The 24,921-nt window shown below is 44.5% G+C and overlaps 2 protein-coding genes across 13 annotated transcripts in view; both read right to left on the reverse strand.

Annotated features, from left to right (window-relative positions):
• LOC142898329 (focal adhesion kinase 1-like) overlaps positions 1-12,788 on the reverse strand; it is a 50,036-nt gene extending 37,248 nt beyond the window's left edge. For 5 of the 12 annotated variants that reach the window (XM_076041236.1, XM_076041228.1, XM_076041225.1 and 2 more), the window contains exons 1-2: positions 10,672-10,790; positions 6,366-6,392 (exon numbers count right to left, since the gene is read on the reverse strand). In XM_076041236.1, coding sequence (XP_075897351.1) covers positions 6,366-6,392; positions 10,672-10,747 — 103 coding nt within the window. In that variant the 5' untranslated portion in view covers positions 10,748-10,790. Of the gene's footprint in view, positions 1-3,107; positions 3,556-6,365; positions 6,393-6,556; positions 6,681-7,435; positions 7,459-10,671; positions 10,792-12,532 lie in introns of those variants that run through there. The other 7 variants (XM_076041235.1, XM_076041230.1, XM_076041229.1 and 4 more) reach the window with 5 other exon arrangements.
• Positions 12,789-14,871: 2,083 nt separating this feature from the next.
• On the reverse strand, positions 14,872-18,619 carry LOC142898331 (protein NDRG1-like). The gene is made up of 12 exons (XM_076041237.1): positions 18,400-18,619; positions 18,013-18,118; positions 17,708-17,828; positions 17,548-17,610; positions 17,386-17,446; positions 17,066-17,152; positions 16,855-16,911; positions 16,594-16,760; positions 16,228-16,327; positions 15,933-15,968; positions 15,783-15,834; positions 14,872-15,591 (listed from the first exon to the last, which is right to left on the reverse strand). Exons 1-12 carry the CDS (start codon positions 18,448-18,450, stop codon positions 15,359-15,361), a joined length of 1,134 nt encoding a protein of 377 aa, XP_075897352.1. The 5' UTR covers positions 18,451-18,619; the 3' UTR covers positions 14,872-15,358.
• Between the last annotated feature and the right edge of the window lie 6,302 nt (positions 18,620-24,921).

Below are 24,921 nucleotides of genomic sequence, written 5' to 3' on the forward strand. Positions count from 1 at the left end.
TCACAAGGTGGGGGTGGCTTTGAGAACTGTTGCCAGTCATACAAAGTCATACTCAACTCAGCAGATGAATACATACTGTATATATGTGTGTGTATGTGTATATATATATATATGTATATATATATATATGTATATATATATATGTATATATATATATATGTATATATATATATATATATATATATATATATATATATATATATATATACATATATATATATATAAATATGTAAACATAGCACAAAAAGCAAGGATGTTTGTGTTTGCTACATTATTTCTTTGTTGCAGCAATGCTTCTTGGAAATAAATCTTGTATTGTTGGAAAGCCCTGTTCATTCCCCTTTTAAATTGTGCCATGCTTGGAAGGAACAGGCATTTGTGGGGTGAGCAGCAGAGCCAAGTATCTGGGTTGCGCCTGTGAAAAATGTGACAAATCCTCTCTGCCGAGTCAAACAGCTGATTCTGCCATTGCCTCTTGTTTGGTGGATTGGATGATTGAAATTTGAAGAAACAAAACATATTGTTAATTTAACAATTTATTCATTTGACAAACAGGAGCCTTAGCAGCGTGTGGAAGAACCACACACGGCCACAACAGCCTGGCATCTCCTCCTCATGCTGGTCACCAGCCTGGTCACACACTGCTGTGGGACGGCATCCCATTCTTCAACCAGCATTTATCACAAGTCAGCCAACATGGTTGTGTCGGTCACTGTGGTGCGAACAGCACGCCCATTCTGATCCCACAAGTGTCCGATGGGGTCGAGGTCAGGACTGCTGGCAGGGAATTCCATCCTCTCCACTCCAAAATTTTGGAGGTAGTCACTGATGAAATCTCGCTCTGACTGTGGGGGCGAGCGTTGTCATCTCGGAGGATGGAGTTTGGTCCCAGACTGTGGAGATATGGGATTGCCACTCGTTGCAGAATTTCATCCCGGTATCGCTTTGCATTGAGATTACCTCCAATGATGATAAGCCATGTTTTTCCAGTAAGGGAGATGCCAAACCCACACCATCACACTGCCTCCACCAAAAAAATGTTACTCTGTCGGTGCAGCAATCAGCAGAGCGATCTCAACGTCTCCTCCACACTTTAACCCTACGATCCAACTACCAGAGGCAGAATCTGGACGCATCACCGAACGCAACGGTCCTCCACATGTTCAGGCACCTGATTGGCAGCACTTGGGGGTTACCAGAAGCTCCAAAAAGAGTCAGTAGGAACAGCAGAATCAGCTGTTTGACGCGGCAGAGAAGATTGGTCCCATTTTTCAATTTCATCTGCTGCTCACCCCACAAATGCCTGTTCCCTTACAAGCGTGGCACCATACATACACATACACACACATATATACAGTATGTATTCATCTGCTGAGTTCAGTATGACAGCAGTAGTCGTGTTGCTTAATTTAATCTAACCCTAAATTTAGTGGTCATTTCCTGGCAACAGTTCTCAAAGCCACCCCCACCTTGTGATGTCATACTCCTGATATTAGATGCCAAAGTCAACAGTTTTGCTCGACAAGAGCTGAAAAGCGAAAACTGTGTTCTTGTTCTGAATTCTCTTTTTCGAGGGTGAACAAAATAGCCTTCCGTGCATCGTGCAGCAAAACAATTTATGCAGCTTCTCACGAAGCATCGGCCTTACAACGCGACAAAGGTCGCGACGCGTCGGGGCAAATCGCACAAATCACGCAAATGAAAGACGCGGAGAAACTGAACGTGTTTCTCACTCTGCCGTCATGAACGAATGAACACACACACACACACACACACACACACACACACACACACACACACACACACACACACACACACACACACACACACACACACACACACACACACACACACACACACACACACACACACACACACTAGGCCATGCAGCCAGCCAGAAGGGGACCAGGCAGCTGCCAGGCCCGCTAACACACCCCCCCCTCCTCTCCAGTGGGGACCCTCAGTCACGGACGCTCGGCCTGTTCAGTCGCAGCAGGCTGGAGTTGAGCTCTGTCCCAGGACGCCTTAATCTGCTGGTCTAACTGGTATCTGGGTTAGTGGGGTTAGCGACCATCCAGGGGGAGAGCCGGGCCTTTCCAAAGCCTTCATCCCACCCTCCTCTCTTACTCTTCCTCCTCTCGTCCTCGTCCTCCTCTCTTTGTTTGTTTCTTCACCACTTTCATCCCCCGTCCCGTCTTATCTGTTGTCCCTTTGTTGCCGCCCAGCCAAACCTCCTACAATCCTCCTGTCTCTCCCCCTCAGCCCTTCATCGGCAAACGCTTTTCTTCCTCTTCTCCTCCTCCTCCTCCTCCTCCTCCTCCTCCTCCTCATCTCCTAATCTCACCCCCGCCGCTCGTCTTGCACGCTCGCAAGCCTTTTAGTCCCTGCATTCACGTCTCCATTTGATCCGCCGTCCTATTGAACCGCCTCTCTTCCTGTCCTCTCTCTCATCTTCCTCTCATCCGCGAGCAATTCTCTCTCTCTCTTTCTCTCTCTTGAGCACAAGGCTGACGCTCTGCCGCGCATCTTTTGCCAAGGATGCAGGTCAAGCAAAACAAGGTGACAAAAACTGCCACGAAAATATAAATGCAGTTTTAAGTGCTGGTTGAAAAACGCAGCAGCTTCCACTGAAGCAAAATGTATTTTGGTACATGTACTTTTGCCACGTGTGTGTGTGTGTGTGTGTGTGTGTGTGTGTGTGTGTGTGTGTTCCTGAGACTTCAGTGGAGAAAGATTGACCGACAGTCACCATCTACCCACACGCTTTCATTCAACAACTTTCGCAGTTTAACACTACGGCTCAGTTTTAGGTTTTGTATCAAATTTGCCCAGAGCTCTACAGAAAAACAGCAGGAGGCGCTGTCTGGATGTTTATCAGGGTGAGAGGTAAGACTAAAGGGTCGTTCAGAGTGAGTGAAACAAGCACGGGAACTTCTCTCCACTTTCAACAACGTTGCATCATTGCTGTTTATACTCGGAATGAGACACGGCTTGGGATTCGTATCGTTGGAATCTCAGGGATTTAGTTTGATAAACCACAAAGAAAAGCCTGTTCACAAACCGAGATGGTGCGTTCGCCCCCTGTTGACAGCCTGGTCGGTACCTACTTGGCAGAGGGTGCTGTCCATAGATGCAGGCCCCTCTGCTCCAGCAGAGAGGGATGCAGCCGCTGCTCTCCATTGGAGGTACCACTAAGTGGGAGACGCTGCCGGGGGGTTGGTCGCAGGGCCAGCAGAGAGCCCAAGCCCAGGACCAGGACTGACTCCTGACCCGGCTCCGAACGAGGGAAGGAAAACTGCCGCTGTGTCAATTTGCAGAGACGGGGCGAAAGAACCAGGCAGGGGGTCCAAAAAAGAAAAACAAGCGTCCCTGAAGGGGTGCGTCATTGATTTTCGAGGGGTTCTAATGTCCAGCAGGTTGACACCAAGGAAATGCCGTCAAAAGAATGATCATCTGTCACGGTGGAGGAAGTGAAGACGGTCGGACAAACACTCGCAGGAGGAAGCAGGAGGTGGAAGAAGGGCGTGCAGATGGTTAATAAGTATTCCAAGGGGAGTCGGAGTCGCACCAGTTGGTGAGTGTCCAGACAGACGAGATCCAAGACGCATCCTCCGAGACTTTTTTCCCCCCAAAGTTTGACAAGACCAGGCAACACTGATCCTACCTTCTTCTGATGCAGAAAACCAAAAAACTAGGCTTGAGTTATGGCATGGGAAAGAAAAGAAAACTAGCGAGCGAGCAATCACAAGACTGCAAGTCACTTCGTCTAAAGCTGAAACATCAGACTGCTTAGAGGCAGGAGGCAGCAGCCCAGAGTCCAGCTCTAAGAAATCAATCCGCTGAACGCAAGTGGTGACCTTAAAACCAGTAAAATATGTTCACCATTGTGTAATGTGATATGTAATGATCCCTGCGAGAGAGAGAGAGAAAGAGAGAGAGAGAGATAGGGGGAGACTTCTTGCTCGTCCTCGACTTGTCGGGAGTGATAAGCAGCTGCGGGAGGCTTCAGCAGGGTGCTAACTCGTCACTTTCAAACATGGCTTTAGGGCTTGAGGGATGGATCACTATCCAGTCGGCCGTCCTCTCTCGTCCGGTAGATACTACAAAATATCAAATGCACGTCCTCGGTGCACGATTGCTTGTCCGCTTCATTGAATTTTAAGGTGAGCGGCGCGGTTATAAATCACCGCATCCAGGGGTCCAAAAATAAGATGCCCAGCTGGGGAAAGCAGGACAGGATCCAAACAGAGATGGAAAAATATTTAAAATCCAACAACGTTGAAAGTGCAGAAGAAATTCAAAAAATAAAAACACTGCCCACAGCAAAAAAAATGTAGGGCAAAGCGGGATGTGGAGAAATGGAGCACCGCAAACGAGTGACCGACGCAGGAGAGGAAGAAAGTGGAACGAGGCAAGGAGAAAAAAGGAAGACAGGACGGCGGAGCAAGGAGGATGTAATGGGAGCGGAATTAGCGGCGGAGAAAACGTCACTCAGACGACAGAGAGGAGAAAAACCTCCCGGCGTGAAGCTGAGCCTCGAAACCTCTGAAGCCTCCCGACTGAGCAGGCAGCCTGGAGGAGTTATTCAGGTCAGAGCAGGTGTCTGATGTCACGCAGAGACATAAAGTGACAGCGGCACCACAAAGACGAGAAAAGTCGGTGGGAAAAAAAGAAGAAAAAAAAAGAGCAGCGATCCGAAGGCGGGCGAGACAGGGCAGCGAGGTGAGAAACAGGTGATGAAACGATGCTGCAGGTGCAGTTCAGGGGCGAAACCAGGAGGGGGTGTAAATCTGAGATCCCGGGGCGTTGAGCCGCCCGGTCGTTAGGTCTGGACTTGTGAAGGCTTCGGCGGAGCAACTAGATCACACACACACACACACACACACACACACACACACACACACACACACACACACACACACACACACACACACACACACACACACACACATTATTCAGCTCCATCCTTGAGCTGCTGAAATGAGGCTGGAAGCGAGAGGGTTGAGTGTGCGGCAACGTGAGAGAGGCAGAGGGAGGGCATATATATACGAGTATGTGTGTCTATGCGCGTTGCAAAGCAGGTTGGGGGCCCTGTGCATTATGTGTGTGTGATTGTGTGTGCATGTCAGCAGCACAGTGGAAGTGTGTGTCTGAGCTGAGGCTTCTCAGCGTCAGCTGCCGTCGCCAGGCTGCAAAAAAACAGCAACTCAGTAACAAGCAGATGCACGATAGGAAAGAGGTGTGTGTGTGTGTGTGTGTGTGTGTGTGTGTGTGTGCGTGCTTGCGTGCCTGTCTGGATATTAAATAATTAAACACTTTAAAAAATGACGAGCCAGTGCTCCAGTCTTAGCAGAGAGGCTGGAGGAACAAGGGCACAGCGACATGCTTGCAAAATGAGACCTTTGTAAAGAACACAAACCCGGAATCAACGACAAGCATGGCACGCGAACACACACGCACACACACACACACACACACACACACACACACACACACACATGTTTGACCAGGATTAGAGCTTAGCCGCTAAAAACATGCATTCCACTTCTGCAAACACACCACGACCTGTTTCCTTTCGCGCTGACCCCGTCCGTCAGTCCGTCCGCACGTCGGTCTGTCTGTGGCTCCCTCCCTCAGCAGGTCTCTGCTGCCCCCTCTGTCCTCCCTCGGCCTCCACAGACATAGTTCACCTGCCAGCGCAGCACGACGCCTCTGCAGCGGCAGCGAGCGGCCAGAGGACGAGATTGACTGCAGGACTTTTAAGTTCAGTGAACTTGACCACGTTCCACCGAGAACCTGACGTGGGTCCCGATTTACCGGCAACCAGAGGTCAATGAAATCATGACGACAGCTTGAGGTAAACACACACACAGGCTGAATCTCTCGTATCCAACTGGTACAGCGCACTGACTGGACGGAGTTGTGAAAACTATGCAAACGTGAAGTTAAAAATGTCAATCCCCCCCCCCCCTTGTGGTGGAGATGCAGACTGCATTGCTTGGACAAAATGGACAGTTGTGGGCAGAAAACAAAGACAAACCACGAGTAAGTTTTCCAGAAAACCACAATTCATGCTAGCACTTTAGCAGGCTGCTGTTAGCATCCAGGAGGGTCCACCTGCCACTGTCTGCTGCCAGAATGCATATCACTTTAAAACCTTCGATTAAAATTCAATCTAATATGACAGTAAAAGTCATAGTGCTGCTACTTCTTGCCATAGCAAATCCGTTCTCCCTGAATGCCAATATAGGAGGGATTCTGTCCGTACCTCCTTTAAAAAACGACAGACATTTCAAATTCATCCAACGTGAAATATTTCTGCCAGCAGTTTTCTGGGCACTTGCGACAAACATGCATGTACTCACCAGCATAGTAGGAGATCCTGGAAATATCTGCAACAGAAAAGGATGTGAGAGAGAGAGAGAGAGAGAGAGAGAGAGAGAGACAGAAAACGAGGTTACTTTAATCATGTGACCATAGTGTATATAACGCAGCAGCGCAATAAATTATTCACACAGTTCTCCATAGAGCCAAAATCGCTATCAGCTGTACGTACAGCTATGAGCTGATTGCCTTTCAGCTGGGCTCTATTCCATTATTTCTACTTCAGTATGGGTCTCAAACTGGGCCCCTGCTGCTGGAGGACGAAGTGTTCCACCGCTGACTAACAAACAAAATAGCTTCTTCTCTCTGTTCCGTCATTCTGGGCATCCAAGCAGCCAAGGAGCCTGCAGCTTCATACGTCACTGCTGCCAACGGTGCTGCAGCTCTGATGAATCAGGACCAGACATGAACTGAAGGTCCAGATTGGGAGAATGAAATGACCAAAGTCTATGTTTTTTGTTTTGTTTTTTTTACATTCAGCCCGGCGTTGCTGTGTTTTTGCCTCGCCGCTGTTCTAGGACACACTTTCACAGCAACACAAGGATCCAGTCAACGGTTCTCATGCAATATCGGCTCCTGACATGTTCAACAATGTATTTTCCTCGCAGCTGCTGGGTTCTGCAGTTCTTCTGCCATTCGCTCTGATATGCGTAAGCCAATTTACCGCTGGCAGCGCCGTGTCCAAAATGTTGGCTACAAGTGGGACCCTGCTTACATGGGCGCACGCACACATGGACGTACGCATGCGCTTGCTCGCACTCTCTCTCAGCCAATCCGTTGGCATGAATTCACAAGTGATCAATGTAACATCCAGGGAACTGAGGCGGCGAGCAGTGAATTCAGAAACAGAGGCTTCAGCGTTGAGACGTCTTGGGTCCCACGATAACACAAAAAAAAAAAAATCTGCTGGAATCGATCACAATGACTGACGCGACACGTGGGCTCCGCCCCACCGCCTTGGAAAGATTTTTGCATGAACCGTTTAATGAAAGCCTTGCAGACACAAAGCGGCGGCGGCGAAGTTGACGAATGAAGACGAGAGAAGGACAACCTGTCGTGCTGAAACGTCTGCCGGCAAGCCGGAGCCTTTTCCACAGCTTCTGACTCCTACTCAATAACCCTCCCCCACCCCCACCCCCACCTTCACGCTACTCAGCCTTTATCTTTCTCTCCCTCCCACTCGCAGTACAAAACTGCTGGCTCTGGCTGCAACCCAGCGAGGCTCCGTTGCAGTTGACACCGCTGCTGCTGCTGCTACTGCACAACTCTGGTCTCATCAAGGAGACAGCAGCAGCCTTCCTGGAGCTGCTCTGCACCGAGGCGCCTTTAAGAGGAGGGGGCGCCACCGAGAGAGACAAACTTAAGACGACAGCGGTTTTTATGAATAGGGTGGCTTTCATGATTTCTGTAAAACAAAAACACATGTTTATCTAAAAAAAAAAAAGAGACAAGTGAACCCTTAACCTCTCTTTTTTGGTTTCATTTGGATTTTGTTGAAATTTTGTGACATCACAAAGGGCTGTGATACCTCACTGATCCATCTCCAAGGTCAGCTGGATTGTTTTTTTTTTTTCTGAACCCACAAAAACACGAGAAGCATCCCAAAATAAATAAAGGATTGTCGTAGCAGGAAGGCTTTTGGCTTTGTGTTTCAGCTGGTACACGGTGTGAGCCTGTGAGTGAGTCGAAAGCTTCGAGAAGCTCAGAAGAAGGTTGAATGGTGTCGCTGCCACAGTTTCCACAGGGCACACCTGCTCTTCCAACCTGAATAGCAAAACCACTCATTTGCTTGTTTGCACATTGAATGAGGAGGCCGCGCGCTGCCGCACACTCGGCGGCCGCACCTGCTGCACGTTCACTTATTCATCTTCTGTACGAGTCGGCCGACTCCTGCTCTCACTCAGGGTCGCTGGGGTTTGCTGCTGGACATTCAGCCAATAACGGTGTGCAGTGTGTTGTGGCTATTTAATGTTGTTACGAGCTTTGGAAATGTATATATATATATATATATATATATGTATATATATATAAATATAAAAGGAACAAGTAAAAACTCTGCTTTTTTCTTTAGTGTTAAAGAAATGTTAGGAAGTTTAACCTGGACGACCAATTATTAACAATCTAACGCATCTTTTCTGTCACTGCTGCTTATTCAGCCCTGGGTGTCTCCAGCTGTCTTGGGTTGAGGGCGGGGCTACACCCTTGGCAAGTCGCCAGATTGGACACAAAGAAATCATATCAAAAATAAATACAAGAAGAATATATAATGCTAGGAGAAGAATATTTTCCACAAGGGCAGAGGGACTTTTCATGGTTAAATGTTTTCCAGGTTAATCGTTTGACTTTATGTTTCTTTGATATGCATGATGCAAACAGAACCACAACCATGCGTTTTCTTATGAAGTGGAAACTTTCTCGACAGTAGCTGGGTTTTCAGGTCAAGGTTTAGAAAAGGAAATATAATTTTAGAGTCATATCTGTTCCTCTAAAGATGCAGCTGCTCCTAAAACAAACCCGAGGAAGGGAGATATCACTCAAACTAAAAAAGCTGGAGGGTGGTGCGTTTCCTCTTAAAAAAAACACACACACACACAAAAGTCAATCGGCTGTGTAACCACTTTTTAGGTGGGTGTCGTGATGAACTTGGTGCTCTGGCTCACCGACAGCAAAGCGTTCTGACTACTGACTGAATACTGCGGTTTGAGGATTTGGACAGGTGAGGTCTGTTATATTTGGTTTGCGCAATCACAGCCGGCAATTACATCATGGCATCACAGGCATGCAGATGAGATTTGAGTGTCCAAACTTAATATTTCTCCGACACTGATTTGTAAAAATGTGCCCGCATAACTTAAACAACATTTCCAAACAAACTTTCCACATCCTCCCAAATTCTACACTGCATATTTTCCGTCCCAGGATGAAGAGGTCCACTATCCACTATCAAGTAGGTGATTAATAAAGTTACGGCACTGGCCGAGCAGATCCGACCTTGTCCGGTATAACCCGGTTCTGTTCACATGTTTTGAATGTTTTTCTACATATGACACAACTCGTCAGGCATCGCGGCTGCATCGATGACTATTGGTGCAACAGTGGAAAACATGGCCTGGGGCACAGGATGGGTGTCGGAGGCGGATCTGTCTTGGAATTCAATACTGCACAATGAAGTAACCGCAGCTGATACAAGAACAGAGGAGCAACAAGACCTGAGATCCTGAGGCGCTATTATACATCTGTTTAAGAGCAGGAGGATGAGTGTGCGTATGCGTGTGTGTGTGTGTGTGTGTGTGTGTGCATACGTACGCGTGTGTGTGCTATTGTAAAATGAACTTCAACACTTGCATTTAGTTTGACAGATTTGCTGCCAATTTAAATTTGGAGGTTTGCCAGAGTTTTTTTTTTAATGTGTTGCATGATGTTTGTGCACTATACTTAAGCTTTAGCAATGCTTTTTTTTTTAGTTGGAGGTTGTAAACAGAGAGCTAAATATGCTAATTGACTAATCTACAGCAGCTTTGGTAAACATCAAGCAAGGCTCCTCTCTGAAGTCTTGAGATAAAACGTTAAAAAAATGGGCACAACATTGCTTTGTCTGACCGAAATATGATGATCAAGCTGAATAACTACACAGTGCACTAACTAGACAAGCTAAAATACATTAGAAATAGTGTGTCTGACATCATTTTTAAGTGATATGAAATACAAAATCTGCCATTAACCTGCCAATCCTTAGTCTTTAGGCGAGGCATCACTCTGTGTTTACTGCAGTGGATTTTTTTTATCGTCACAGTAAAAGAAGCAATTACAGGGACAGCTGCAGCAAAGCTAAAATTGTCAAGGAAATAATAGTCATCCTTATGCCATAAAGTAAACCAGCTCCACAACTAATGGAAAGATAAAATGGCAGGTAAACAGGAACCCATGCTAAACTTCATAGGTAGAGAACAGAAGGACCTGTCAGCGCCTTGTTAAATCCACCCAGCAGAATCCAAACACACAGTGACATATTTCGAAAAAGCCTCACTTATTGATTTTTTTCAAATCTGATGGGGGGGATGAAGCGGGCAGCTTTCATCAGAGGCAAACAAGAGACAGCTGACAGTGCTCCAGCCTCTTTGATAGTGCTCCACCATCGACCTGTGCGTGAGGTTTCCACATGCAACTGCTTGCACGGCGGTGAACAGCCCAAATTCCTTTCCAGCCTTCGGCCTGCCAGACCCTCTCTACCTGCCTCGCGCTGAGCGACCGTACAAGCAGCCCGATCCCGACTGAACGCGTTCATACCTCCGTTGGCGCAGCCCAGCAAATCAAAGAACTGCATCCTGGTAGTCGGCAGGCAGGCCACCGTGCCTGCGCTCATTACAGACGCGTGCGTTCGTCCCTGTTCTGTCTCCCCACTTCCTCGTTGTACAGTATTCTGTCACTGTCGAGGGAAGAGGAAACTCCGCCCACTGATTGTTTTCACCTGACACACCTGGGGGCTGGGTTTCATTGATATGCAGCTAACGCCTCCTGGTATTTCTTTTTTTTTTTTTTTTAAAGGGTTTACTTCGGGGGTCTTACTTTGCTTCATGTCATCTTCATGTCATCTCTAAAGCAGCTTTACATTTTCTTTAACCACAAAACATACAGAATTGATCGTCCTAACAGCGTTTTTTCCCCCCATTTCCTTCCATTTTTCTTCCTATTATCAAAAGAAGAATGGACAGACAGACAAGAAACAGCATTGTTGCGACATTTCTTACATATCAAGAGATATTAACGTAAACAAAGTCTTTTCTATATCTCACTGCAGGCTTCCCAATCAAAGTTGTTAATGATGCCTAGGGATATACAGTCTTGTAAACATTAGCGAGACGTCTAACAGCTACACCGTAAACGTTTTGTTTCCCTTTACTAATTAGGTGAGAAGTGACATAATTAAATTACAAAATTATATTCCAGCAATGATAAATTATATATATATTTTTTTTATGATACATTGAACTTTAATAGTGCCTTTACTTCAGGGCGTTCAATTGAACGGATAAATCCTACCAGAAGAACACTTTAACACACTTTTCACCATGGTGACAGTTAATGTAATCCTATTTTGGTTGAGATACCAAAGTACACGTTGATTTTCACCAAGCTTTATTGTGTATGTACAAGCAAAACACCTTCAGTAAGTGGCAGTTCTAATGGGGTTTGCGCAAGTATCTGAGGGCAACTTTAGAATTAGAACCCCTGTCGACAGTTGACAGGGATGTGGTGGTCAATGGTCGAAAAAGAGCAGGAAACAAGACAGGAAGAAGGAAGGAAAGGACAAAAATCTGTAGGATGCATGAGGGGGCAGCTTTGACTTAAAACCTCAGAAATCTTGGGTAAAAAAACAAAACAACCCTGACTAATCCTCATCCACAGCTGTGCGCCAAACTGCATAAGACGTTTATCACTCAAATTCTAGTATTGGCCGCATTTAAGTCACGTTTAATTCGTCTATGTGCTAAACAAAAAAACAGATATCAGATGAAAAAAGGAGAAAAATAACAGCTCAGGTAAACAAATCCAAATTGTATTCGGCAGAGCGAAGCCAAAACGACAAGCGTGCAATGTTGTGGCTGAAAAGGCAGCGAGCCACACAAATCACTTCGATCGTTCCTGGCAGCCAAGAACCTGCACCATTAGTCTGTCTTGAAAAGTGACAAAAAAAAAGAAGCATAAGAAGCCACAAATACGACCACCTCCACCTTCAACCAGGGCGCATATGTTTCCGCCACCTCAGTGACGGCAGCCCGCTGGTGACTCCTCGGACCTTTGCACCTCTGTGGAGAGAGCCGAGCAGAGAGGGGTGGATTCGGCCACTGCACCACTGTCTGTCTGCGAGGAATACAAATGACTTCGCGGTGTCAAATAGAGCCGCAATTCTCACCAACCCCGCCAACGCGACCGCGGCGCCGCAAAATTAAAATGCCACTTCAAAGCGGTGGCTCAGCACAACCAACCCACATCTGCGTTTACCCCCATTGTCTGTCTGTCTGTCTGTCTGTCTCCCTGCCTGTGTTACCTCCACCAGCCACCCCCCTTTAAAGCTAAGCTAGCTCGGCTAACGGTGGGCGCTTTTCCCACATTTAATCCAACACCGACGTGATGCCCAAGTACTCACCCGTGTCCTAGCCCTCTGGTCCGGCAGCAGCGAGTCGAAACGTGGCGTTTTCCCCCTCCCTCCAACCAAGGTGGAACATTCACAATATGTTAGACCCGCATGAATTGGTATCCGAACCGGCTTAGCGGCTGTGGCTCCCACCAACTAGTCCCTCTGCCTGTCTGTTATTGTCCACAACAGCGCCGTGCCCGGCAGCCTGTGCTCACTGACGTTGAGCTGCCTTGCCTGCTAGCCGCTAACTACTAGCACAGCGCAGCCGCCGCCGCCGCCTGCTGCTTTTCCAACATGGCTGCAGCTGGCTGGGGCTCTCTGACAGGAGGATAGGGCCCCCCCTTCGACGTACCGCAAGGGTCCCCAAATGGCTCTTACGTAAGACCTTCAATTTCACAGCATCCGTAATTTATCTTGTCCCCACACACATACACACGAGGCGAGTATAAAATGATGTCATGGAAGGGTGAAAGCTCTCCAGTCATGAGAACCAAAGAGGTGCCCTTCAGCTGAGCTTACACAACAGTATGACACACACTGGAGCAAAATTGAAAATCTGAGAAAATCCTCATTTTTTCCCCCCTCCTTCAATTATTTTTTAAACTACACTACCTCAACTATCACACACAAACACTTCAAAGTGCAGCAGTCCCATTTGTCTAGTTCCAGTAATCACTAATGCCTCACAAAGTGGGAACTACAAGCGTCTATTGTTTTTATGATGCATCCCAGTGCACCAGTGAAATAGCAGTAAACAGAGAATACACCAAGACCCCACAGTCGTGCAAGAGCCGTTTCATGTTTAAATAAATCTTCAGAGAGATCAGCCATGCATTATTCATCAGAGCGTCATAATATATTGTACAAGCCAAACAAAAGAGCCATTGTAATATAAAGGTATGCTCCTCTCCCTCCTCCACAAACGCACAAATACAACTTGGGTCTGTTTCTCTGCTGAAAAAACAAAAACAAACAGTTAAACTACTGATGTGGCCTACTCTCTCTCTCACACACACACACACACACACACACACACACACACACACACATACACACCCACATTGAGAGGAATGAGAGTGACACTGACAGCTACTGGGGAGAAAGAAACATGTTTGTTTCTTGTGAAAATAATCTGTTTTAAGAGCAGCGAAAGGGGAAATAGAAAGGTGAAATAACCTTTATAAGTTTAGAGATTAAAGAGCACTGTGCGTTGAGAGCTTGATGATTTGTTAGGAACAATAAGACCACTTGACAGTCCCCTTGCAATTATACTGATGCCTCAGACTTTTAATGTCTGATAATTCTCAATAAATAATTAAATAAATAAATGAAATAAAATCAGCATCAACAAAATCAGTTTCCAGATTTTAATTTGTTCTCAAATCACTAGTACATGCTGCTGAAGGTTTTGCACACCTGTCACTTGCAATTAATCATGCTTTCTGTAATTAAGCGTTTTGCACACAAAGGAACACTGTTATAAAGAGTGAGTGAGCTTATCGTGTTCTATGTGAGTGTGCATGATGGAGGGAATAAAGATATAAGGTGAACAGTTAGACAATGTGCTTAAATCTGGCCCTGTGGGATAGGACACGGCTGATAGATGCTGCTGTATTGTGGATTTCGTGGGATTTCAACTTTGTTTTCGGGAAAACTGTAGTTGCCAGCAATTGTGTTATAAGAACCACGTTTTTATTGTCTTCTGTACCTGATTTTAGCAGAAGCTCCTGCGATGTTGGGAGAGAAGTGGTTATAGAGCTCCACTTAGTGGACTAAATGAAGAGTTGCACACAGTCAAAACGCCCCGCAAAAGCTTTCAGCACTCAATCTCGTTTTGAAACGTTGTCTAATTTAGGATTCATTTCAGCTCAATTTCAGAGAGAAGAAATGTATGATTATGATATGGTGACAGTTTATAAAAACTCATCATCGTTATTCATTCATCATCTGTGTCTGTTTTCTTTTTCTCCCTATTTACATCAATTATTAATAAAGTCATTAATAATCAAGCACAGGGTGTGGACAGTAGGCATGACTGTGATTTTAAGAACAACAACAGACCAGTGGAGAACATTTTAATAAAAAAAAAAATGTTTTGGTATTTTTTTCAGTGTTTGTTTATATTTCATTATTATTCATGCCTCATCAATTTTGCCTATTTTTCTGCATCTGTTCTTTTTGTTGCTGAAAAAGAAGCTTTTTGTTATTTTGACCTTGAAGCAATTGCAGGTATTAGGAAAGCCAAATAGTGTTTTTGATTGAAGTAGAAACGCAGAAATGTTAAATGACTGGCAGGACAAGGCTGATATGAGGTCACCTTTTCATTTATTTTATTCAATGTATCTTAACAATGTTGAGCAAAGAGTTAATCCACACAGACTAGTAGCTAGTCTTTTCCCTGGGAAATATATCTGTTACATTTCAGACATAAATATGCATATCTCACACAAATACATGAAAGCACAAGGACTCAATTTCCACAGTATTTGATACAATTGTCTTATACATATCCTATATACTGTGTCATCGTACACAGCAGGCCATAAAACATAACCTCTGAAATAACATTACTGTAAGGGTAAGACAAATCTGTAGATGTGAAATAAAGGAGGACCTACAAGGAACATTTAGCAGAGATTGAACTGAGCTGGGATAAATGAAATTATGATTAAATTGCTGAGGAAACAACCAGGATGAGAGAGGATGATGGTTACAAGGAGGCATGTCAGCTTAAGATAGTGCAGATGAAAGGGCACGATAGAAAGGAAAGATTGAAAGATGACGCTGATGTGATGAGGTATAGTCAGATGGAAGCATCTGGGACGGAGTGCACTTCTAACAGGCTACTTCAGTGGTCTTGGAGATGATGTGGTCCGTGTTACTGCAGGAGATGCTCTCCATGGAGATGTCGGTGTGCGAGCGCCCGCGCTTCTCCTCCGTGCCACGGGAGTGTGCTCTGCCGCGCTGCTGGTCGTTGGTGTGTGCACGGCTCCGGGAACCGTCGAAGGAGGAGATGCTGGAGCTGGAGGTGGTTCTGGAGCGCAGTCTGGTCATACTGGAGCTGGACACTGGGAGACATAGGAGGGTCTCGTTGATTAACTTTGATCCATCTTGTGCTTTTTTATTATATGTAATGTTTTCATGTCATGATATTAAACAATGACTGATTTGAAGTTCAAAAACTATGAGAGAAAAAAAAAACATCCTTGATTATTTTGTAGCTATGGATCTACTGGAGGGACAGTGTGCAGTGACTCACGGTATCCCAGTCCCTGGATGAAATATTTGAAGGCTTCAACCACTTTGGCTGGCTGTAGGGCATAGTAGAAAACATATTATTAACTTACATTGTTGACCAATTCATAACACGGTTTTGCAGTTGTGCTGCCACTGAGAAGGCAAGGCCTACCTGATCCACCTGAGGAAGTCCTCCACAGTCTGCCATCTGAGATGACAAAGTGGGTGGAGAGAGAGAGAGAGAGAGAGAGAGAGAGAGGAAGAGAGACAGACAGGGTTCAGTTATGATATTGATATGTTTAAAACAAAAGATTGAAGTACACGTGTTATACAAATTTTGTTTTACTGTTTTCTTCTGTTCAAGAAGGACACAATTTTTCAAACATTGGAACATCTAGAAAATCATCAGTTCAGGCGGGAAACTAAAATGGGTTATCAACGCAGGGCTAAGTAGGCACTTCAGCTACCTTGAGCAGTGTTGTCTTGGTGGGGTTGAGTTTGGAGTTGCAGTCCACGACGGCCTCCACGGCTGGGGAGTTGTCTCCCACAATCAGCAGAGTGGAGCACCTGTGCATTTAGATAAGAGGGGGAAGGAGGTCAATAAAACAGAGCTGAGTGCAGCAGAGGGACAGACGGAGCGATGGACGTGGTGGTTCTAACAGTAGCTGGAGGGAGGTGAGGACCCTCAGGCAGAAGTTCTCCTCTTTCTGGCATCAACATCAAGCAATGTGTCTGTTATTGATCATTAACTTGCATGTTTTCATGACTCGATGGTCTAGTTTGATATCTATAAGAGGCTGTTAGTTGTGTCAAAGGCCACGACTGGTACTGACTTGAGGGTCCTGGCGTTGATACTTCCTCCAGGCACCGGCCTCTCCACCTCCAGAGGACTGCGGCTGTTAAAGGAGCGCAGGAATTGGCTGACGTTGGCCTGGTTCATGGTGGTGGTGATGTGGTGTCGGTAGGTGGCGATGAGGTCATGGTTGGTCTCGATCTCCTCCTGTGACACGTGTGAAAGGTTCCCATTGTTACTTGTTGTTTAATGTTGTAGCTTGGGCTCATTGTTGCATATAGCCTTGGCCCTGCCCACCTACCTTCCCAAACAGGTGTGTGATGATGGTTTCTGGAAGCGTGTGGGTCCATTCAGTGAGCTGTCGCACACAAAACGTGCACAGTTTTAGCCACAGCCAGATCATTGATTCACTTCACTGCTGTAAATCGGACAGTGCTAACCCTAACACACATAGCACACACACACACACACACACACACACACACACACACACACACACACACACAGCTTACCTTGTTTGCAACACTATCCATAATTCCCTCAGCGTTTGGGTTGATGTTGAGCAAAACTAATCCGTCCACCAGGTCTGGGTGATTGAGCTACACACACACAAAGAAAAAAATGTGTTTTTGCCTGTTCTATCTTTATTTCTTTATTTGAAATATAGTATTCCATATTCAATTCAACTTTTAATAAACATTTCAGTCACTTTATTCTGGGCCTCAAACATCCCTGTCTGTTTTGTTTTTAATGGACTGATATCTGTCAGTTGCCGTAACCCAAAAAACAAATATTTGTCTAATACATAAGTAATATTTATTATTTTACTCACAGCAAATTTAGTTAGTATGTAGGCCCCAGCTCCAACTCCCAGTCCAATCACAGTTCGGATCCTGTAAAAAAAGGTTCACACATGGACAAAATTAGAGCCCTTTAGTGCTCCATAATTTTTATTTTTAATTGTCACCTTTAGATGTGAGTATAACTGTCTTACCCAAAGTGTTTGAGAACAGCAGGCAAAGCTTCAGACAGCTGGTCCATGGAGGGGTAGGTATACCTGTGGGGTCAACATAACCATCAGGATAACTCGATATCTAAAACTGAACCATGGGAAATTTGCAGCTACAATGCAGTCAGTTGCATTGTGTACTGACGCGGTTGGCAGCGTTTTGGCTCCCTCGCTCTGCCCCGGCGCTTCGACGTGACAAAAGGGCAAATGGCGGATGATCTCCTGCATGTCCTCGTGGTTGAAGAGCGTCGAGAAGCAGGACTTGTCTGGAAGAAGAAACTGGTGTCAATGAGGGATTAATGGAATTTAATACAAGATATGCAAGAAGAAGGAGAAGAAGAAGAAGAAGAAGAAGAAGAAGAAGAAGAAGAAGAAGAAGAAGAAGAAGAAGAAGAAGAAGAAGAAGCCTTTATGGAAAGCAGGGCTCTGGGTGTGAGAAGCAGGACTTACGGTTCAGTCCAATGTCGTGGAAGGTCATGATGACGGGGCGGTTTGCTCTTGGAGTGCCCGTCATGATGCAGTGGACTTTCCCATAAGGAGTCTCAACATTCTCCTCCTAAAACAAACATGTGGAGTCAGAGGTTTAGTCCAGTCACTCGAGCCCAGTTTGTTCGGTTAAATTTAAATCCTGTATACAATCAATGATGTACTAAACGATGCTGCCATCTTAATTTTGCAATCACTGTTTTATTTAGTTTTTGAAACATATCTAATTTCCTTCACATTCTTGTACTTCTTTGTATTGCAATGGTGCAGGATTAAAACAATGATGAGTTGGAACACCTTGCCTAGCTGCAGCTACAAAACGACTTGAGCTCTTTCCTGCGGGATACTCACCGTGATCTGGGGCTCAAAGACAGAGTCACTCTCGTTCTCCTCCAGGACCATGGTTGCTGATTGAGAAAAGATCACAACTCCAAACAAAGAAGCTGTGCAGGGTCGATGATGAGCAGATGCCCTAGTTTGTCTTCTTTCTTCCTTCAGCAAGGCAGATTAATGTTGGGCCCCTGTGATTCCAGCAGCGAAGAGCAACCCGATGAGCAGCCGTCCTGGTTGTGTTGGACTGTATCTCTGAGCCGGTTTATATACCCTCAGACGCTGATCTGTCCATAAGCTGTGACACCAACCTGGTGATCATCAGGCGAACTGGCCTCTTCCTGTTTTAATCTGACCTCAGGCTGCTGCTTTACCTCAGACACAGCACTGAGGAGGGGGGGGGGGATTAACCTGGACATCCACACAGCAAACAACACAGACACTGAGACACTGAAGTAATTTACAAGATACTAACTTGTAGCACTAGACAAAGAAAAATCTTCTTCATGGTCGTCGCTCAATGGTTTGCATTTAATCATCACAAACATTTTGAAAATCATTATATCATTATCATCATTAGAGGATGGCTGAATAAAATATCAGCAACAAATCCTAAATAGGACCTGCAATGAGTTTCATTGGTGGGAAGTTTAACTTTAACACTGAAGTCAGAGTCGAAGCTTGTTTTTTTTTTAACATGAGGTGTCAACGTCTACAGCCAAGCCGAGCAGGTCAACCATCTAATCCCAGCATGACATCTGTTCCTCTAGGAAAAACGTTCAGCTCCTCACTTTGACCCTGCTGCTGAGTTACCGTCTTAATTTTATCCTGCAGGCGACAACCAAACCGTGCCATACGAAAACACAAGTGTCCAAAGCGCAGGTTAAAGTGACAACAATGGCCAAACAAGAAGCAGATCAGAATGGACTTTTTACATGCTCAAAACTTTCAAACCTTTCAAGATAACTATGACAGATATGTGAACAATATAGATGTGTATATTATAGCAGCCTGTGAGTGTGAGACTTTGTGGGGGAAACTAAACTGGGACAGGTCTGCATATTTGTTCATGTACACATCAAAATGGTGATTATCTCTCTTCTGGCCCACATCTTGGATGACCTCTAACATGAGCTTAAACAGCATTTAGTGAAAGGTCAGTACCATGTGTGTGCACATCTTGACAGGGGAAGTCAGGCATTTCTTCAAATTTTACAGAAGAAATTACAAAAAAAAAAAAAAAAAAACAGATTCCTGTGACAGATTCTAGGATGTCAGAGGTAGCATGCAGCCTAATTTCCCAGTAATCATAACTTAAAATGCCCATCAAGAGTTGTATCTTCTTTTTCGAATGATATTCACCCATACCAGCTGCTTCCGATTGTTCTCTGAAGCCCCAATTCCACTGCCCAAAAAACATGTTTTTTTTTTAAATAATCTGCATTTGGTGGCGGTGGAATCTGCTCACCGAGCCGCGCTGTGTTACACACAGATGCTTTCAAAGCACAGACACACATGATCCCAGTGTGAATAGTGTCCCCCAGGTAATTTGATTGTTCTGCAGTCTAATGTGTCTTCCCCCTATTGATGTCAGTTGGTCAGTTGTTGATTTTTTTCAGCCGCTCTGAATCCATCTGGCTGAATGAATGAGTTCTCAGCTCTGGGTCACATAGTCTCATCCCAGTCTGGAGGTCCAGGTCGTGATGTAGTCGGTAACAGCTGGTGCAGTGGAAACTCAGCAGACTGGTCTGTGACCGCTTTGTTTAAGATGTAAGGCCACCACTGCTCTGAGCACACACATACACACAGCGGCTGTAATCCAGTTAGCTGCGGCTGAGGGCAGCAGATGGCTCTTACAGAGACTCACGTCAGTCTGCCAGTCATTTTAGCTTCATGCTAACCTCTTTGGCCCCATTGCCTATTTCACCAGTGACCACTGCCCCATATTTTGGAGTGTGTGGCATATGATCAGCGTGTCCCTGATCAAACAGAGGGACTGTCCTCTTCCAGATCTTTATTCCATTTCTTATGTTGTAATATTGTATTTTCATCCAGAAGTCCAGTTGACACAGGCTGTTAAATAAACGAACGCTGCCATTTGACCAAACCAGACACATATTTCGTTTTTGTTGCACCTATTGCACCTCAAAGTAAAACTCTGGTCAACATAATGAAGAGTAACACAGAATCACTTTTATCACTTTTTTATTTAACATGGGGCCACTAAAGACTAGAAGTAAAATCTCAAATTTGTGTATTGCGTTCTATTTTATTTCTTTCTATTTTTCTCAGTCTTTATCTTTTGTTTTGGTTGAGCAAAAAAGAAAAGGGAACAGGTGAGTTTAGATGCATTATAAAAAACAAAACAAAAAACGAATAGTCACAGTAATTAAAATGAAAAATAAACTTTTTTTCTTTAATATACATACACTTCTAAATCATTACACTGACACATATATTTCTAAACAAATTGGCTACACTCTTTGCCTTACACTTTGTGTTAAAAACACATTTTGTGGACTGTCATACAACAAAACAAATTGATTTCAGTCAACATACGAAGATGTATAAATGGCGAACAGCAGCGTGTGAACTACAGCCTGCCGCCTTCGTTTGTTTATCCCTCCAGGCTTCGTTCGCAGTTTGATGACGCATGCGGCGGTGCGACTGTGGTGGCTGCCGTTCTCTTGCCAGTGCCAAATTGAGGGTGAGGTGTGTTTTGCGGGTTATCTATGAAAATTTGGCAACTCTTCCGAGTTTAACAACTGTGAGAGAGCACCAGAATTAACGCGTTCTCAAGATAAGATGTATCGTTTGAGTTCGTTTGGATTTACCGGCGCATGCTGACGTTTACCTCACTTGTCCAGATGATGGCAGTGTTTAGAGAAAACATTGTAAAACAAAATTCATCTGAATTGACTCTATCGGCACTGTTTTGCCATAATTGTTGTCTTGAAACTGTTTTTTTTTTTTTTTTTTTTTTTTTGCGATGAAACTGCCATGAAGTCATCCGAATTATAAATAGACATACATAGATGTGAGGGCAATACGTGAAATTAATCATCGGCTGGTGGAAGTTCTGAATTAATTAAACTACAGGAATTCGATATAAAGCAAGTCTGCCTCCTGATGACTTGAACCATAAAGCAAATGATGGATGAACCTCTTAGTTTATTAAAAAAAAAAAAGTTCACAATTGCCACAGCTTCGAGGATTGTTGTTTTTTTTTTTTTTTTTTGTCTTGTCATTTCCACTCCTAACCACTAGATAGAGCACCACTTCAACTTTCTGAAAGGCACAAATTGCCTTTCCACCTTTGCGAAAACATTGTTCATTTCTTGACTTTTTACAAACTGCAACAGCGGTAAGTCAAGTAAGACAAGTGCGTTCCTTTGTTTTTGGGTTGGTGCCCCCCACCACTCCCCCACCACCCTCACCCCCAAAACAGATGGATTAGACTGTGAGATGGAAAGTTTGCCAAGCCAGAAACCTCAGCATAAGGTCAAGTGATCATTGAGTGAAGTGATGAAACCTTCCGTAACCTAACAGACTCTGACTTTTACCTCATTGAAAAGACGCCTCCAGTCCGCGCACCCACTGTGTATAGGAAAGTGACAGCAGTGTGGTCGCATTGTCATGCCGACAACTGGCTGTCACAAAGTCCCTGCTGATGAAGTCCCAGCAGCCAAATCTCAGCTTTCAAAACATTCTAATTATAAACACAGCAGCTGCTGCTGCTTGTACCTGCTTCACTGTGAGTGTGCATGTGTGTGGATGCATGCAAGTATTTTTTTTCATAAATGCTTATAAAAAAATCTTGTTTATTCATGTTTATGTTTTGTAGCATGATAGATATACCAAATACAAATATCCAATTGCCCCCAATACAAAGTACAATCAGTACTGCAAAGTTATGCTCTCACAGGGTGAATCTCTGAGTGTGTGGATGAAACCAGGAGTGACTCTGTCTCTCAGCACACAACTCTCTAATGAGCTGTAAACTGATTCTGGACCCTAATCATTTGTTTCCCTGAGCAAGCTGCTTAAACTTTGAAATCTTAGCGCGGCTCACATCAGGAAGCCTCTGAAATAAAATTTGATCCAACACAGAGTGTCCTGCGGCTTCACAACCATCCACTGATGGGTCTTGCTTTACAGCATAGTGACGCACCTGCTGCGACATTGCATCTCTTAAACACTGACGCAAACTCGGCGAAAGTCCATTGGCCGATTGCGTGCTGTGGTTCCACTTGCGCGCTAAACAGGAATTGCCGTCTTACAACATAAAGCATCTATGTGTTGAGCGTAACTATGACACCCTCTAGTATCCAGTTTCTTCTTGATGCTGTGGGAATTACAAACTATGCCACACTGCTGTATGAGTACATCTCCTGGGGGACTTCATTACCAAGTGGAAGGGGGAAGGAAATGCACAACATTCAACAGGAGTGAATGAAGATTCATTGTGAGCTAAGCCTGCCCAATATACAACAAATTTTACTAAATAAAAAAACATATACATATATATATGTATATATATGTATATGTATATATATGTATATATATATATATATATATATATATATATATATGTATATATATATACATATATATATATATATATGTATAGTCTTCCAAGAAAAAGGTTGGCATGACATTACATTAGCTGTTGTGTAATCACTGCTGTGGCTCCAGCTAACCTACATGTAGAAGCAGGGTCACATGGTTATATCGCTGTACATTTTGCTTGCTGTGGCAGTTCAGTTTGCGCACTCCAGACGTAAACACAGCTGAGTGACGCATGGAGACACTGAGCCAGATTAGGGCTCGTTTCTCAGTGCCATCTAGGTTTAAACAGTAGTAAACATCAGGCAAGGCCATCAACACCTCAAAGTGGGGAGTCGAGTCAAACGAGCTGTTTCTTGTGTGTTTGTTTTGTTTTTATTAGATTTGAAAAGTGAATGAGAATAATCTGTCTGGGCGTAACAATTTATAAATCCAACGTCTCGCAGCCCTAGTAAAGCTTTGATCGAGGCTCCACCACTTCCTGGACATTTGCGACGTCAAAGCAGATCAGACCCAACTGCTCTCATTAGGGCGACAACCGACTCCCCCCACCGAGTGTCCTTTAGGCTTCTCAAAAAGCTCAAGGCGGCCAGCTGCAGGCTGACCTATGAGGTATCAGCTGACATTTCCAGAAACCATTGCGGGAACTGGGCTTAGGCCAGCGCGCTCCGGTTTGTAGCATCAAAACACAGATGGTAAGACCGACAGGGGAAGCCTCAGAGGGCAACACCGTGAGGACACCAGGAGACAATGGCAGACAATGACAGCAGCTGCAGGTGTTAATACGAGTAGATTGTGTTTAAAAGTGATATGCACTTTAGCGCATAACCATCCTTTCAACTTTTAATTTGCTGTGTAATTTTTTTTTTTCAACAAAGGCAGCAATGCTAAACTAATTCACGCGACACAATTGCATTTTATTGTTTTCTCCAAAGCAGGGCAATGTTTGTTACACTGAAAATATTTCAAGTTTTTATGAAATTATGCAATTTGCAACCGTTGACATTGAGGATTGAATGTCAACGGTTCAAATTCAAATTTTGCATTAAAAACTACTTTTGTTAAAAATATAAAAATCTAATTTGCTGATAGGTAACATAACGTTACCATTGACCAGGAAAGCACTGTTGTGTTTCTGTCCATCTATAGTTATGTAATGTTTAGAGCGCAAAATGTGCCAACTCGCATATGGTAACACAATGTCCTTCTGCCAGGTCACTCATGCAGCTCTTTATTTCTGCACTTTAGAAGGTGCAAAACGTGACTAATGTTCAGAATGCAGACGAGCTGCATTTACTGTGCTGCTCCAAGTTCAGATGCTCTCTGTGATCAGTGCCGATAATAGTGTGGAACGTCCAGCTCTGCCTGGATGTTATCAATATTAACCGCGCTCTTCTCACTTTATCAAGATTGCCACCTTAAATAAAAGAGGCATCAGGCTTTGAGAACATAAGCCCCCGTGCAGAGGCCTGCGCGTCCAACACATTTTGGTGCAATGAGCTTGAAAGCATTCAAGTAGTGCCTCAGCTAATTTTAGCAGGATCTTTTTTTTCTTTTTCTTTTTTTGAAGCGCGTGCGTGGGTGAACAGACTGCTCAAAGTGATTGATAGTGAGTAGAGGCCCCGGCTTGTTCTGCTTTAAAAAAAGTCTGGGCCTGTGACTGCCTTGTGACTCTCAGGAGTGGCCGATCTTTTCCACAGCCTCATAAACAAATCGCACAACTTGAAAGGTGAATCCTGAAAAAAATAAATAAGGAACATTTTCAAACCAGGAAGATTTCTCCATGGGAGAGGACTTCTTCTTCCTCTTCTACTTCCTTTTTTGTATTTTTATTTTTATTTTTATTTTCTATTCAGTGGGTGATGATGCAAAGAGGCAGCAGCAGCAGCTTCACATGATATTACAGCTGCAGGGAAAGAACAAAAACAAACCTGGGGCTATCGCGGGCTAACGGAAAAAGTTAATTGCGTGAAGCGC

Source organism: Nelusetta ayraudi, unplaced genomic scaffold (assembly GCF_046127955.1).
Source record: "Nelusetta ayraudi isolate G7.1 ecotype Tasmania unplaced genomic scaffold, CSIRO-AGI_Nayr_v1 ptg000063l, whole genome shotgun sequence".
In the NCBI taxonomy this organism is placed as follows: domain Eukaryota; kingdom Metazoa; phylum Chordata; class Actinopteri; order Tetraodontiformes; family Monacanthidae; genus Nelusetta; species Nelusetta ayraudi.

What these genes read in the sequence shown, in the direction of transcription:
- LOC142898331 (XM_076041237.1), bottom strand. Translation starts at nt 18,450, where the DNA reads ATGGTCCTGGAGGAGAACGAGAGTGACTCTGTCTTTGAGCCCCAGATC. An exon ending in ACATACTAACTAAATTTGCT is followed by an intron (nt 17,153 to 17,385) that starts GTGAGTAAAATA and finishes GTGTGTGTGTAG; the next exon opens with CTCAATCACCCAGACCTGGT. An exon ending in CCAAGACAACACTGCTCAAG is followed by an intron (nt 15,969 to 16,227) that starts GTAGCTGAAGTG and finishes TTGTCATCTCAG; the next exon opens with ATGGCAGACTGTGGAGGACT.